Here is a 15,017-nt window from a genome sequence, read left to right as displayed (position 1 = left end):
TGACTAAAAATAATGACACACGGCAGAAGGAAAATGAAAGGCCCTGGTCCTTATTACTTAACCGCCGAGGTGTGCGCACGGTAATGTAGGTTATTGTGGAGCAGTCTGTTTGGTAAATACACAAACATCCATCCCCACTTGTAGATTAGCCTGGGTCCCTCCCCCCATCTCCCTCCATCTCTCTGCCCTTTCTTTCTCTCCAATTATAAACCAGCACCAGGTTTTCTCATCAGCCATCTCCATGTCTCCAAATGGCTTTTCAGTGTCAGGCCTATCAGGAAATTAACTCATCATGCAGTGACAGCTGCTAATTTTTTCCCCTTACATGTCAGATGGATCGCCTGCTGAAGCTAATAATGAATCACCAATCCCTGATTAGAAGGTGCTTCCGAAACATATAACTGCCATCTGAGCTAACTTTTTTCTTCATATAAAATGATATCACCCTAGAGGAGTAGAAAACGAATTGTATTCTTCAACAAGATGGAACAGGGGTAGGCTGTTTAAGTGGGCCGTGTGCTATCTTAAATTATGGGCTAATATTGCACAGTAAAATAAGTGAAAACTCACAGCTCTTTTTTATTTTGCCAAATGAATGACCTTTTTTTTTTTTTTTTTTTTTTTTTTTTTTTTTTTTTTTTCCCTGTTAGTTAATCCTTTCTCCAGAACCAACTTTGTTTCAAATTTCAGGAGTGGCTTTTGTCTTCATCCCTCCCTTTTATTATATTTACAGCTTTTGTGCTCTGGAAGTCAGCTGAGCAGGGAAGGCTGGAGAAGAGCCTCAGAAGCTGCTTACCAAGGCACGGCCTGCCCCAGTGCAAGCTCTTGGCATTGCTCTGCTAGGAGCTCGAACCCGATGATCTTTTGGAGGGACCTAACTTGCATTTCAGGCTCAGCTTCGGTTCAGGGTTAGCCTGAGGCACAACTTCAGCAGGCAAGGACATTTGCAGCGATGACACAGGCTGAGCCCGCTGTCCACAGATATCACAAACATAACATCCGTGGTGTTACAGCCACATTTATAAGCGACAGCAGCACTCACGGCACTGTGAGCAGCTCCCATGTGCCTACCTTAGTGCACCAGCTGTGGGCTCTGGCTCCTCTGCCTGCCATAGTGTGGTGCAGCTGGTAGGCAGGCAGGGTGGTATGGAGCTGTGGGCACTCTGGCTTTTGTTTATAGTGTTTTGTTTGTTTTTTCTTTGGTTACAGGAAATATTTCGCTAAATCTCATTTCCAGCTGGCTCTTATCTCCCATTTCTCCCAAAAGAGAGAGCCTGAATTCAGAGGCCAGGAGACGCTGCCTCAGGAGGTGTGTCTCTGATTCCTAAGAAACAGGGCAAAACTGCTTGTCAGAAACAGCCCTTTTTCCTCTATTTTTTTCTTCTCCATTTATTTTTTTTCTTTATTTTTTGCTCTCTTAGTGGAGTTTATTCTTTTTCATTCCTTGCATACTACTTCAGCATTTCCAAAATAAGTACATTTTTACCCACTTGGCGTTGTTCACAGTGTGATCCAAGCTTAATCAACAAGGAAATTAAAGCCAATGGCTCTGGCTGACAGAATGTCAGAAGGCAACCAACTGGTACAGGAATGCTTCACTCCCAACAGTTGCTTCCATTATGGTGTGGTGCTTGATTTTTCTGGGAGACGGAGTCACAGAACCACAGAATGATTTGGGTTGGAAGGGCCCTCAAAGCCCGCCCATCCCCACCCCGTGCCATGGGCAGGGCTGCCCCCCAGCAGCTCAGCTGCCCAGGGCCCCATCCAACCTGGCCTTGAGCGCCTCCAGGGATGGGGCAACACAGCTTCTCTGGGCAGCTGTGCCAGCACCTCACCGCCTTCTGAGGAAAAAAAAGTCAACTGAAGCTGTTCAAACTCAACAACACAACACACTTTTAGGAACTGAAAGTCTGCTTGGGAATGGCTGTACACATTCCTCAACCCACCACACAAATACTTCTACGTGGGGCTCTGCAGCCCATGACTCTCTCCCTGTCGTGTCATATGCTTCACCAGCCCAGTGCTCAACCATGCTGGGGCTTGGGTCTTCCTTGGCTGTTGTCCTGCCCTGAGCATCCCCCTCATGCTCTGCAGATGGCAGGTCTGTGGGGTGACCCCACTCATCTGCTTCCAGCTCACCTGCCAGGAGTACAGGCATGGGAAGGAGGTGCACATTGGAGGAGAATTTGCAAAGCCCCAGCACAGATTCACTGCAACTTGGACTTTTGTTGTGCCACAGACAGCATTCTAGCATGGGGTTGAGACAGTGCGTGGAGTCCTTAAGCAGCCTGTCTGCACAGGAATGAATGTCATCCTTGATTTCTACCGTTACATTTGTAGGGCACTAATAAGTTAACTTCAAAGTGCACATTAGAAGGAGGGGAAAAAAAAAAAAAAAAGCACTAGAAAGAAATTAGCTCTCCTGATCAGGCTGCGCTCAGAGAGAAGTATCGTTAACCTGAGCTTCCAGGTAATTACAACACACGGAAGGTTAGTGAATCCTTTCCAATACTCCCAAGCACAGGAACACCTACCACAGGTTTTTTTTTTATTATTTTTTTTATGCAAAGGTCTGCTCTTTTCATTGTGCATACAATGTGATTGCTGGTTTGACACTGCAGGCTACACTGGTTTTATGAAGGATTAAATGCCACCTGAGACATATTTATCCTAAATAAATCACAAATGGTAAACTGCAGCATGTCAGTGTCAACACCCTGTACTGCAGCAGAAAGGTTAGCCATACAGGACTAAGCACAGCGAAGAATTAGCATCCAAACTGCAAGACCACAGGGCTACAGTTAACAGGAGGAATGATCAAGAAGAAATATTTCCACTGAAAAACATTCAGTTTTTTGAACATCTGTGAGAGCCTTGCAGAGGGCCATCATTTTGTAAAGGTCACCTTTTTCCTGATAACAAACGGGAGTTGATCCTGTCACTGTTTGCTGAAGACAGTGTTTAAGGGGAAGTGAGCAGCCTGTCACTTTTAAGAAAGATGAGCAAGTCAAACTCGCTTAATTATGAATCTCCACGTCTAACTTGAAATTTACTTTTTTGGGGGTCTGACAAAGACACAACCTCAATTCCTGGAAAATAATACAATTAAAAAAAAAAAAGAAAGAAAGAAAAAAAAAAAAAGAAAGAAAATCAGAGATGAAAACACGGCAGGATCGTATAGCTCCAGAATGAAGCACCTTTCCTAAGCAGCTCGATCAAGAAACAGGTTTTCAAACTGTTCCTTGAAGAAGGAACTATTGTTTTGCCTCACCCCAGCTTCCTTACAGTTGATAATTATAAGATATCAAACAAGATAGGAGACCCGGCTATCTCCAGAGTCAGCACGGTGTGCATCTGATCTGCTCATGCGATGCTGTTAAGCATGCATGAGGCACACTTCAAAAATTAGGCTCCGTTATCTTTACCTACCCAGCTCCCTTGAGAAAGGAAAAGAGGAAACGTGCAGACCTAACAGCCAGCGTTTGTTTGCTCTGCGGAATGAATGAATGAATGAATGCCACTTCTATTATTGATTAATACTAAAAATCATGATGCTCCATTTGAATGCTAACATTTTATTCAAGTGGCCAAAAAATAAAATAAAATAATAATAATAAAAAAGCACAAACCTTGCCAGTTTAATATTTTACAATTTTGTTGTTGTTGTTTTAAAGAAACAAAAGCAGTTGTATCACGAAACAAATCTTTTCAACATGATCTTGCATGGAACAATTGCAGTAAATCCACCACAAAATAATTGACATTCCGGACTATGCAAGAAATACAAGGTCACCTTTTTTTTTTTTTCTCCCCTACTTGTTAATGTCAATGTCAGAATTTCCTTTAAAAGCCCCCAGAACGTTTCAAAAGTAGCTCACAAAATGAACTGCGAAATGGTATTTATATGAAGCACAATTTATAAGAACAGCAAAACACTGACAGTGAGAATATTGTTTCAAGAGCTGCACGTTTTCTATGTAGGACTCGCAGCTAAATTTAAGTGGAAGATAGAGGCATCAAATGCTTGTTTTCTGAACGTGTGTAATCTACTATCTTCTGAAACGTTGCATTTTGAGCTCTTTCTTAGGAAATGTCCTACGTGATACCGGGAAACAGTAAGCTACTATTAAGAACTTCATTCTAGATGCAGAAAATACTTGTTTTGATGACATACTTTTCACCAGGGATATTTGAAAGTAGGATTCTAGAAAGCAAAACGTCGCCTGTTCTTCTCTGAAATAAAGAAGGGCACTGATTTCAGTATGTGAGCTTACTTGATCCCCTTGTTCTTGTAATGATGCACTTTTTGGTATTTTTTGCTTATTTACCTTTATAAAATGTCTGCATGTGTGAAAATATTTTACTCCTACAATTATGTTAGGCAAAAAAGACAGAAGGCAGGGACTTACCCTGAGATATGAAAAAAAACCCAAACATCTGAAAAACAAACCAAAGCGGTGAACAGAACAATACCTAGTTGTGAGGGAAGGGGTGTATTTCTATCCTCTCCTGTGTCCTAATACGTTTGCTTTAAAATAATCCTGTATCATAATTCTCAGAGCGATTGTGACAAGACTGTACTATGCTTTGCAGTGAACTCCTCCTTGTCGCTGACCTTCACCTCCCACAGGGTGCGTATCTGTTACTTGCCTAGGAAGAAACCACGTGCAGAAGGTTTTACAGAAGTTCCAGGATCTGGTTGTTTCCAGCTTTGTCCCACATCAAGCCCAGGAGATAAAGCTCTTCATGCTTCTTGTACTTCGTTATCATCTCCCTGGCCCTCAATGACTTGTGAGCCACCCTCTGTATAAATGACCATGCTTGTTAGCTGTTCTCCTGCTCTATCAGGGGATTCAGGTTTCACTGCAGTACCAGCCTGTAAAATCTCCTGAGACCCGGCCGTCTCTATCACAGCGTGCGAGTACACACCGGGCTCACTCTGCACGTCTGGTTGCAATTCTGTGACAATGAAGTGGGTCGCACCTTCTGAGAAGTTGCCATCAGAACCTTGAACCATGGCTTGAGCTATTTCTTCTGTGACAATAATCTGCGATATCTCCCCATCTGAATCAACTAAATCCATGTGATCGCTTTGGACGCTGAGTGCATGGCTACCAGCTTCTTGCATAATTATCTGAGAGCCTTCTCCAGCTACCATATGCACAGTCCCCTCCTCATTTACAATGACCTGAGTGACACCTTCTTTTATCAGCTGGTCGGCTGCAGCTGTATCACAAACAGCAAAATGTAATACTCCTTGGACCATTTTCTTGAAGGCAGCCTGAGCTCTCTCCTGAGATGCAATTATAGCCGATGGGTGCATGACCTGCGTCACTACTTCCATAGGTTTGGTATCTTCCTGAGTCTCTTGAACTTCATGGAACATTTGTATTTCTTGTCTCTCTGCATCACTGGGAACACCGGGCACCTCTGGGTTTGGCATTTGCAAGAAATCTTTGTGACCAGACCCACTTCTGTCAGGAAGTCCAGATTTGTTTTCCACTTCACCCAGCTCTGTTACAGCACAAAGCAAAGCATCTAATGCTGAAGAGGAGTCTGGAGGATGGACCGTAGCTTCAGAAGACTCCAAAACTTCTTGCTGCATTATCTGTTGCAGTACAGCACCACTGGAGTCAGGAACTGCATCTATAGGAACAGCCTCCTCCATATCGGTTCCTGTTACGGAGCCTTCAACCACTACTACCTGTGTTGCGCCATCTGCCAGCTGCTCAGTAAGTATCTGCCCCGGAACCATACTACTCACATCTGAGCTGTTCTGATCTGTAGCTATGACCTGCCCATCTTCTGTAATATGGACTACCCTGGCCATCTGACCAGCCATTGCCAGAGTCTGAAGGGTCGCCGCTGCTGTTTCTTCTGCAGAGACATCAAACGCAAAGTCGCCATCGTATCCTTGGATAATAATAACCTGCTGAACTTGTTCAGGCGATGGTTGCTGTCTCCTGCTGCCTCGAAAGACCTTCTCTTTAACTGGAGAAACCTCTCCTAGCGCTGCTGCAGTAAAAGGACTGGCAGTTTCCACAAAGGTTGCTCCTTGCCCCTTCAGTCGGCATTCATAAGACTTGGATACAATGCCTGCAAGATAAAAATATTCTGTTAATGTGGTATCATGGCAAATATCAGTTCATTACTCCAGCAATTTGTAGCCTAAATGAAAAAAAAAAATTCCTTGACAATTTTTAGTTTTCACTGGCAGAAAACACAGATAAAATGAGCAAGCGAACAAAACCAATTTGCATGTTTTCCAAATAACATATTTACAGGTTGAAGTAATTGCTGAGTTTAACAATGCTGCAGCTTATTAACAATTTAAATGTGTTTTTTAAACTACGCTGTATTAAAAAAAAAGAAAAAAAAAAGCCTAGATAAATACAGTATACAGTTAAAAGCCATTAACACATCTTTTATAGAAGATCCTATTGGTGATACCTCGGTACTTTGGTAATGAATTTTAGGATCATACATTATCTTAAACATATCCATGTGTGAAAAACTGTGGCTGATCTTCTTAAAACCCTGCTTTTGTTGGCGAGATAATTGCCATGCTGTCAGTTTGATGCCATTGTCTTCCCCTTCATTTCCCACCTAACATCTTAAGATAGCAATAGCAAATGGCAGGATGGAGTATGTGCCTAGGTTTGTGGTTAATCAGTACTGTTCCTTTGTAATAACTTAATGAATGTATAGACTTTGTTTTTCTTTAATGCTCGATCAAGGCATGCCAGGGGAGGGCTAGACTTGGTATCAGAAAGAATTTTTTCACAATGAGGGTGGTCATGCATTGGAACAGGCTGCCTAGGGAAGTGGTGTAGTCCCCATCCCTGAAGGCATTCAAAAGATGCATGGACATGGCACCAAGGGAAATAGTTTAGTGATGGGACTCAGTAGATCAGGTTGATGTTTGGACTTGATCTTGAAGGTCTTTTTCAACCCAGATGAGTCTATGATTCTATGGTCTTCTCCAACACACTTTACTGACTCAGTTCACTAACCTAATTACCCGGAGAAAACAGTCAGTTGTTTTCTCACTCTTAGCAGGTTGCTCTGTTCAATTACTGGCCAGAGAAACCTCAGTCACACTTCTTAATTATGTCTATAATTACGTCTAATAGACAAAAATATTGGTATCTCCATATTGCAACTGCTTACTTTGCTACTCGGTTGCTTTTATTTATTTATTTATTTATTTGTCATTGCAGGTTTCCTGCTCAGTTCTCAACACTTACAGTAATGCTTTGGTATAGCAAATGATGCCCACGGCTGCAGGAAGTCTTGCCCACCGTCACCAGAGCATGACCTCAGGTTGCTCATTTGCTTGGATCTAATTTCGTACTCATGGAATGTGCTACAATGAAACCTGAGTACTTGGAATCTTTGTGGCCTCTAGCAACTTGACGTGCTGAGGTGACCATCAAGCTAATATTCCAAAATAACATTGGTGTGTAAAAAACTGGGCTCCTGCTTGCATCTACCCATCTAATCTATCTATCTATCTATCTATCTATCTATCTATCTATCTATCTATCTATCTATCTATCTCTGTCTAATCTATCAATTCACCCATCTATCTACCTATCTATCTATTCACCTTTTTTCCTATGACAAAGCTTCTGGTAGAGAACTACACTATGAAGCACAAGAGGCAATCTTGTTATGCTGAGAGGCTGCAAATCACTTTCAGAAGTCTCAGCTGACGTTATACAACTTTCTCCATCTTAGTTTGCAAGGCAGGTTATCTTTGGAAAAGAAAATTAACAATTTAAACCATTAGAGTGTTTCCGAGTGATGCTGCATGATGTATCTGGCACATGCAATTGAAGTACATTTTGTCAGGCATAAGCTGTAAGGAGGCTTACTGCGGTAGGGCTGGTTCTTATCCCCACTTTTCCTGTGCTCTCTGTAGGCACTGACATTCACGAGACCCCCCAAAGAGCAGAAAAATAGGAAAGGGAAATCAACATAAAATGACAATTATCTTAGCTCCTCCACATTTTATAATACAGTAGAAGTAATTAATTCTCTCAGGAATCTTGCTTTGTTGACGTGATAAAAGAGGAGCCTGGCAGTGAAGTGGCACAAAATCAAAATAACTCTGCAAATCATGCGTTTTCTACAGGATTTCAAAATCAAAATAACACGGCGATCATAATTTTCACGTGCACGCAGCAAAATCATGACATCTTTCCCCTCAGATAATTTTTGCACAGGACACAGCACCACTGCATGGAAGAGAAGCTCTGGTCTGGGGAAGGGAAAGAAAAAAGGAAATCCACCCTGTTTTCATCTCCTAAAATAATTGCTGTACCCGTGAATCTGTGCAACTCTGGCCTTTACTGTGCAATTGAACGGGAAGTCTCTTGGGTGAAAAGCTACCCAGTGAATCCCTTGCAGCACTGATAATTATGCTATTCTGACTGCTTACTTAATCTATTTGAATCCAGAGGTGAGTTAAGCCACTTCCTGACCATTAAAGTAAACTGCATGGGTAAATACTGCTGTCACTAAGGGGTGTGATGAAGCTTAACTACACCAACATCTTAACCTCGGCTCGGTGCAACCCCAGCTATTCCATCACAGTTCATAAATGCGATTGCAGGTCCATCTTTTGATTCAGCAATTTAATAACTTCGAGTGCTGTCAGTACTGCTTTGAAAAATGGCTCCTATAAAATGTAACAGCCTCAATCAGACTGTAAAAGATTCACCCACTGAAGATTCTTCCATTTCAACTATAATGAATTAATGTTGAGCAATGTAGAAGTTCAAGTGTCATTTAAACTAATGTGAATCTACTGTAACTTTAAATTTTAACTGGACTATGACCAAGAATTTACTGGGAACATCAGCTTCAATTTCAGTGATTTTTCATGGTAAATACGAACTGCAGATTTTACTGGTTTTCTTTTGTTTTACCAGTGAAAAGCCAAGCAGGGAAGATGTTCAGAAAACAACATATTTTGAAGCTTAGCTGCTATTTCAGCTTTGGAACAGTGCATTATTATTATTATTATTATTATTATTTTTTATGGAGCACTGGTATCCAGCACATTTGAAGGAGTTTTTATGCATTTAAGGAGTATGTCACATTATTGGACTGTATGTAGTAACAAATCATGTTGTCCTAGTAAATTCAGCCTGCCTCTAACCCCCTCTTAGAAGCTGGGAAGGAGAAGGGCTAAGTGTTGGCTGACATGGCAAACATAAGCTGCAATACAAGCCCACATTAATATTAGGAAAACTGGACTTGTTGCTGATTGCATGTCACTGCAAATTAAGAAGATACACAAATAGGCATTAAAATGACAAAATATAATGATACGAGAGCTCATATTCAGACAATTTGTAAAGAGGTGTTTCATATCTAGGGGTGCAATGATCACAGAATTGGTTTCTTTCCAAAGAGTCTGTCATTTCAGCAGGGCCATTATTTATCAGTTGGAGTCCTGAGCGACTGTTAGTTTTTTATTTGAAAATGTCAGGATTTTTTAGACATTAAATCCATATTCACAGGTTATTTTAATTCTCAGAGACCACAAAGTCCCCAAATAGGGCTAAAAGAAATGCTTTGATGTTTAATGTGCTTCTGGGAAACTACAAATAGGGTTTAGTACCTTCTCCCCTCTCTTTTCCTCAGCACCTGACTTCCTTTTGTGTGTCTGTATTATTCTTTTGTTACTGTCATCATTTGTTCCCTACAGAATAAATACCTCATTCTTTTGTTAAGCTTACATTTAATTAAAATGTACAGGATTTGTGCAGTAAACTCGAATGAAACAAATAAAACAAGGGCCCCCTCTCTTGAAGGCATACGTTGTGAATGAAAAATGTCATTACAGACTAAAAAATTTTGCAGTAAACAGGGCCTACAGAGAGAAGTTTCCCCCGTAATGACATCCATAAAATACACAAATGGCACTTTTAGTACCATCCTGAATATGGCATTTTCTGTGCTCTACACACAATCTAAATGGTTTGATCATAGAGCATAATACTCCATTGGGTTTATAGAACAATCAATGTTCCATAAAATGATGTATTTATCCAATAGTAGGCTCAGCAGTTACTGGTGTATGACATTGTAGGACACTGGCTTTGTACTGTTCAGCAGCACACATGCTGGCTGTAAAACTTATCTAACACTACTTCAACAACTTCATCTCATCTGTGTCAAGTAATTTGTTGAAGCCTCAGCTTGGTTTAAAAAAACTTGTAATAAAAATTCATAGGATTTTCAGGAGAATGAAAGCTGATGACAATAGCGAGGTCACATTGTGGCGCCACGCGAGGGGTCGGGGGTCAGCTGCAGTTCTAAAACAGAAAGTAGATTTCATGCATCGCGTAGCAGATAAAGACGGCATTAAGGAGGCTTGTCTCAGAAAGAAATGCCTAATGCCTTAGGAAAGTCTCTGCTAATATTGTATGTAAAGCACCGCTTTGCTCTCCGCCAGCCGCCTCCTCAGAATTTTAAACCTTGCCCCAAAGTTGTGGCAGTGGCCGCACACAGTGAGGCCAGGCAGAGGATCTCCTTCCCGAGGAGCACCTTCAGGACAAAGCAGTAAGTCAGGAATGAAATAATCTATTACGACAAAGGAAATGATCTGCATTTACACAGCAAACGTGAAACAGCTCTTGTTCCGTTCCTGAGAAAGTTCCAGGCGACCTGATTTATAGCATCCTATTCTGCAACGCTTAGTTTTTCTTACTTTGGTGATTAGGCGCGTTACGCATTGACACCTACAAATATTTGGTATCTAGTAAAATGCGATGGGTATTAAATAATGCCAACGCAAAGTAATATCTTTTTGTTCAGCTAAATACAATCCTCCTGCAACTACAACATACAGAAAATTCAGCTTACACTGGCAACCACTTAAATGAGCAAGTGATTTTTTTATTTTAAAGTTACTGCCTCTGTGACAATAAAATATTTTGAATGGTATGTTAAGCTCACTGCTCAAGTTCATAAAGGAGTAATTTAGGCCTTGATCCTGATGAAAATCTGATCAAGCTCCAAATTTCTGCACTTCTTTTTTTTCCTTCCTGATCTGTTTTTTTTTTGTTTGTTTGTTTGTTTGGTTTTTTTTTTTTTGTTTTTTTTTTTTTTTCCTTTTTGTAATCATCTCTAATTAATAAAGTGCAAGGTAAGAATTGTGGCATGCAGACTTTGGGATCTTCTGATTTTTGGAAGCCATAACAATGTTTTTTCAGATCTCTGCTCCTCACACATAGTCAAATCTATTATTATTCTTCTCTAAGGTGTTTTTTTTTTTTGTTTTTTGTTTTTTTTTTTTTTGTTTTTTTTTTTTAAGGCCAGCATTTTTAAAACCAACTAGTTAAGCTACTAAATAAAAGAGGTTGTGAAGGCTCATTCATATCTTCTACTGAGGAAAGAAAAAGAAAATAGGATGGGTCAAACCAAGAAGTGAAATAAATCAGCAAGCCAAAAGGGCTCTGTCAGAACTATTATGTCCGCAAAGGCAACATACATTTGTAAAGGAGTACAAATAAATATACCTATAGGGAACTTAACCAGCTCCCTAAGAGACATGAAAAAATCCACCATTGACAGAAGGTACATAAATGGTAATGAGACATACCAACACAGTGCTTTTTTCTTTCCAGAATATTATTACAGCAAAAAGAAAATTAAACAACACAACCAATTCCCAACTACTGCAAGTAGTTTACTTTCCACTCAAAAATCCAGAAATGCCATGTTTGATGCTAAAACTCAAAATGTCCTTGACTTCTAGCTTTGTCCTTTATCCGCCATCATGTTCAGAAACTTCATGGTCTTCTAAGAACTGCTTGCACAAAGGATAAAATTTTAACCTTTCAGTTATCTTAAACAAAGCAGCAGATGTATTTTTAGCTTCTTAAAATGTAAAAGGAAACAATTTTGTGTTTTTCTTTTGATAACCTGACTCAAAGTTCCTATTTGTTATTTTTGTATTCCATACCTTAGAGGACTACATCAATAGCAACAACAAAGATGTTAAACAAGAAATAGCCACCAAAATAAATAGCTAAGCTGATCAGTTATGATGTTTAGATAGTCAATTTGGTTTGGTTTAGTTCCCCTCCAGTGTCCAACTAACCTTTGGGAAAAGGCCTTCTCTGTGAAAGAATTCAGTTTCTCTTTCCTTGTGCTCAAGGTCAAAAATGAACACTATAGAGCCAAGTGTCACATAAGCTGGGCAAATAAAAATGGATGTACTGCCACTGATGATGGCAAACGGGTACAGTGTTAATGCGTAGAGTTTATGGCTGCCTAGTGTGCTCACAGCCAGATTTTCTAGACTACTTTTGCTCTTTACCCACTTGCCACCACACACATGGGCTTTTTCTTCTCCCATCCCAGTTATGAGCAAAAGCCCCACTGAGGCATATACAGCAATTACCTATATGGATGAATAGCATTAGGAATGTATTTGGAGTATTTGAGCTAGTTTTTCCAATGCAATTTAGCAGCTGGAGATGAAGATAGCCAGCTTGGACATTTCTTCACAGACCAGCTTCAAAAGCTGCTCTGGCCCTCAGTTTGGGAACAACTGACATTGATGCTACACAAATGGACATTTTCTGCTTTAACTCCTGCTGTGCAATGGGTAAGTGAATTTTTAGCACTTCTAAACCAGAATTTGGATTTCAAGAGATGCCACTTGTGTTTGGTCAGACTGCAGAACTCTGTTTGCAGGTCATACAGGGCATATGAGATGATGCAAAAAAATAATGAGAATGCTAATATGAGAAAATCAGAAAAACAAACAAACCACCAGCTCTGATTATAAGACAAATGATCTGGATTTCTAAAATGTACAATCTCAGACAGTAACTAATTTCTTTCTTTCTTTTAAAGCTCAAACTGCTTTCTGTCATTATTATCTTAGTGAGATTTTCTGTTTTTCAAGAATATATACATTTAGATCCTGGTCTCATAAACATTTATTTATCACGAGTACTGCTTACTGCCATAGTTAGCCTCAATAGTCTCAAAGGGACTAAACATGGTAGCTTGCATTATGCATTGTGTTTGCATAATCAGGCCCTTGGGATTAACAATTCTGAAATTGGCCAGCCTTTCCCAACGCTTGATGTGCATACATGCACTAAGGAGAACAGACACTTGTAAGGGACACCTAAAATAAAACATCATGTTATGAAATGATCAAGCAGAAATTATATTCTCCTGCATACTGATCAAATATGAGTATCGTGATTTCCTTTATTTATTTATTCTGATTGATGCAGCCATTCAGTAAAAAGGAGCACCTGTTCTTTGCTTGAGGGCATGTCTCAACCCATTTGAAAAGCACGGCAGCTTTTAGGCAGAATGTTCGGCAATAACTAGAACTAGTAAGTTTCCTTAGTTATTTTTGTTAGTTAAAATAGCAGAGATGCCATTTGCTATGTGATAGTCATATCTGCATTTCATTTATCAATTCAACTACATTACACTGTATATTCATTTCTTTCCAGAGTAAATTACGGGAAATAACCATTTGTCTTCATTGTAGACACTTTTGTATGTATAGTAGAAAACAAACCTCTATTCAATAACTGCACAGAGGTACCATTAAAATCAAATTTACAGTAAACAGAACCTGCAGCTGGGGTAAAACACTAACTGTTAGTATTTTAATTATCAGCGAAGCTTTTGGAGGTCTAACATCTGCTCATAGCCAAATGACAGCAGCTGCTCATTTAAAACAATGTGAATTTCTTCTATAAATATTAAAATGAATTGTATGTTTTGTGTTCGTTGCAGCTATATTCCTATTGAGCTGTTTGAGTATACAGGGCATTTTCAACTTCTTTCTTGCGGCAAGTTCATAAAGGGCTGACCTCTTCAAAAGAATGAGAGGCAAAGACAGCAAAAATTCTTGAGTCTGTAAATTGAAAATGTTTAAGAGACAGTACTAGAGGTCACCCTCTGCCAAGACGTTGCTAGTAAATGCTAACAAAACATCAGCAGTAAGTTCAGTGCTCTGTAGTAACTTCAAGGACAAGACTTCTCAGGACGCAAGGTGTCAAAGAGTCTACAGGATGGGTTATCAGAAAAGCTAGCAATCACTGAATAAGTAGAAGCAATTAATGCAGAAAAATTACCAGGAAGAAAAAAAAAAAAAAAAAAAAAAAAAGTTCTATTTCAATATCCAAAGCATCAGAGGAGCTGAATGTATTGTCTTTTATGGACTTCATCAAAATCACACCAGAATGAGCACTGATTCATATGATTAGAAGTAATAATCTGCCAGAGAGATGGAACTGTGCTGGGCCAATAGGAGATCAGTTAATTTTAAGAAGGGACAGCATCATAACTTAATTAGCAGCTTTTTTTTCTGGACCCTGCCATACAGTTTAATATCTAATCTGCTGGAAATATAGGAAAGAAAGAGGAGAAGTGACACATCTGCTCAAGTGGTCATGGTTGGCCTAGTGAGAGCAGATATTAGAGTGTTTCAGAAAAAAAACAAAGGAAGGAAGTTGGAGTTTTAACTTATACCTTTGTAAATGGAGAAATACCTATTTATTTTATGGCATCAAATGCAATTCTAGTGGCTAATAACATTTATAAATTTTTGCAATGGACCTAAAGCACTATGATTACTTAGTCTGATAACCAAAGGTCATGACACACCAAGGACAGGGGGAGAGAACAGATGCTGTTCAGCCCTGAGAAGAGAAGGCTGCAAGGTGACCTGAGAGTGGCCTTTTAATACCTAAAGGGGAGCTATAAGAAAGAAGAAGACAGACTCTTTAGCAGGGTTTGTGGTGACAGAACAAGGGGAAATGATTCAAGCTCAAAGAGGGTGGATTTAGGTTGGATATAAGGAAAAAGTCTTTCACAGTGAGGGTGGTGAGGCACTGGAAGAGACTGCCTGGAAGTGTGGTTGATCCCCAGTCCTTGGAGACTTCTAAGACGAGGCTAGATTAGGCCCTGGGCAACCTGATCTACCTGTCCACATCCAAGGGAGTTGGACTAGATGACCTTTA

The 15,017-nt window shown here is 40.0% G+C and overlaps 1 protein-coding gene across 1 annotated transcript in view; it reads right to left on the bottom strand.

The window, feature by feature from the left end:
* Positions 1-3,556: 3,556 nt before the first annotated feature.
* Positions 3,557-15,017, bottom strand: part of ZNF407 (zinc finger protein 407) — a 332,775-nt gene continuing 321,314 nt past the window's right edge. Inside the window, exon 9 of the mRNA XM_072330112.1 lies at positions 3,557-6,096. Coding sequence (XP_072186213.1) covers positions 4,745-6,096 — 1,352 coding nt within the window. The 3' untranslated portion in view covers positions 3,557-4,744. The remainder of the gene's footprint in view (positions 6,097-15,017) is intronic.

This window comes from Excalfactoria chinensis, chromosome 2 (assembly GCF_039878825.1).
Source record: "Excalfactoria chinensis isolate bCotChi1 chromosome 2, bCotChi1.hap2, whole genome shotgun sequence".
NCBI classification, from domain to species: Eukaryota; Metazoa; Chordata; class Aves; order Galliformes; family Phasianidae; genus Excalfactoria; species Excalfactoria chinensis.
The sequence above is the reverse complement of the archived record's forward strand: the minus strand, read 5'-3'. Positions and strand labels throughout refer to the sequence as shown.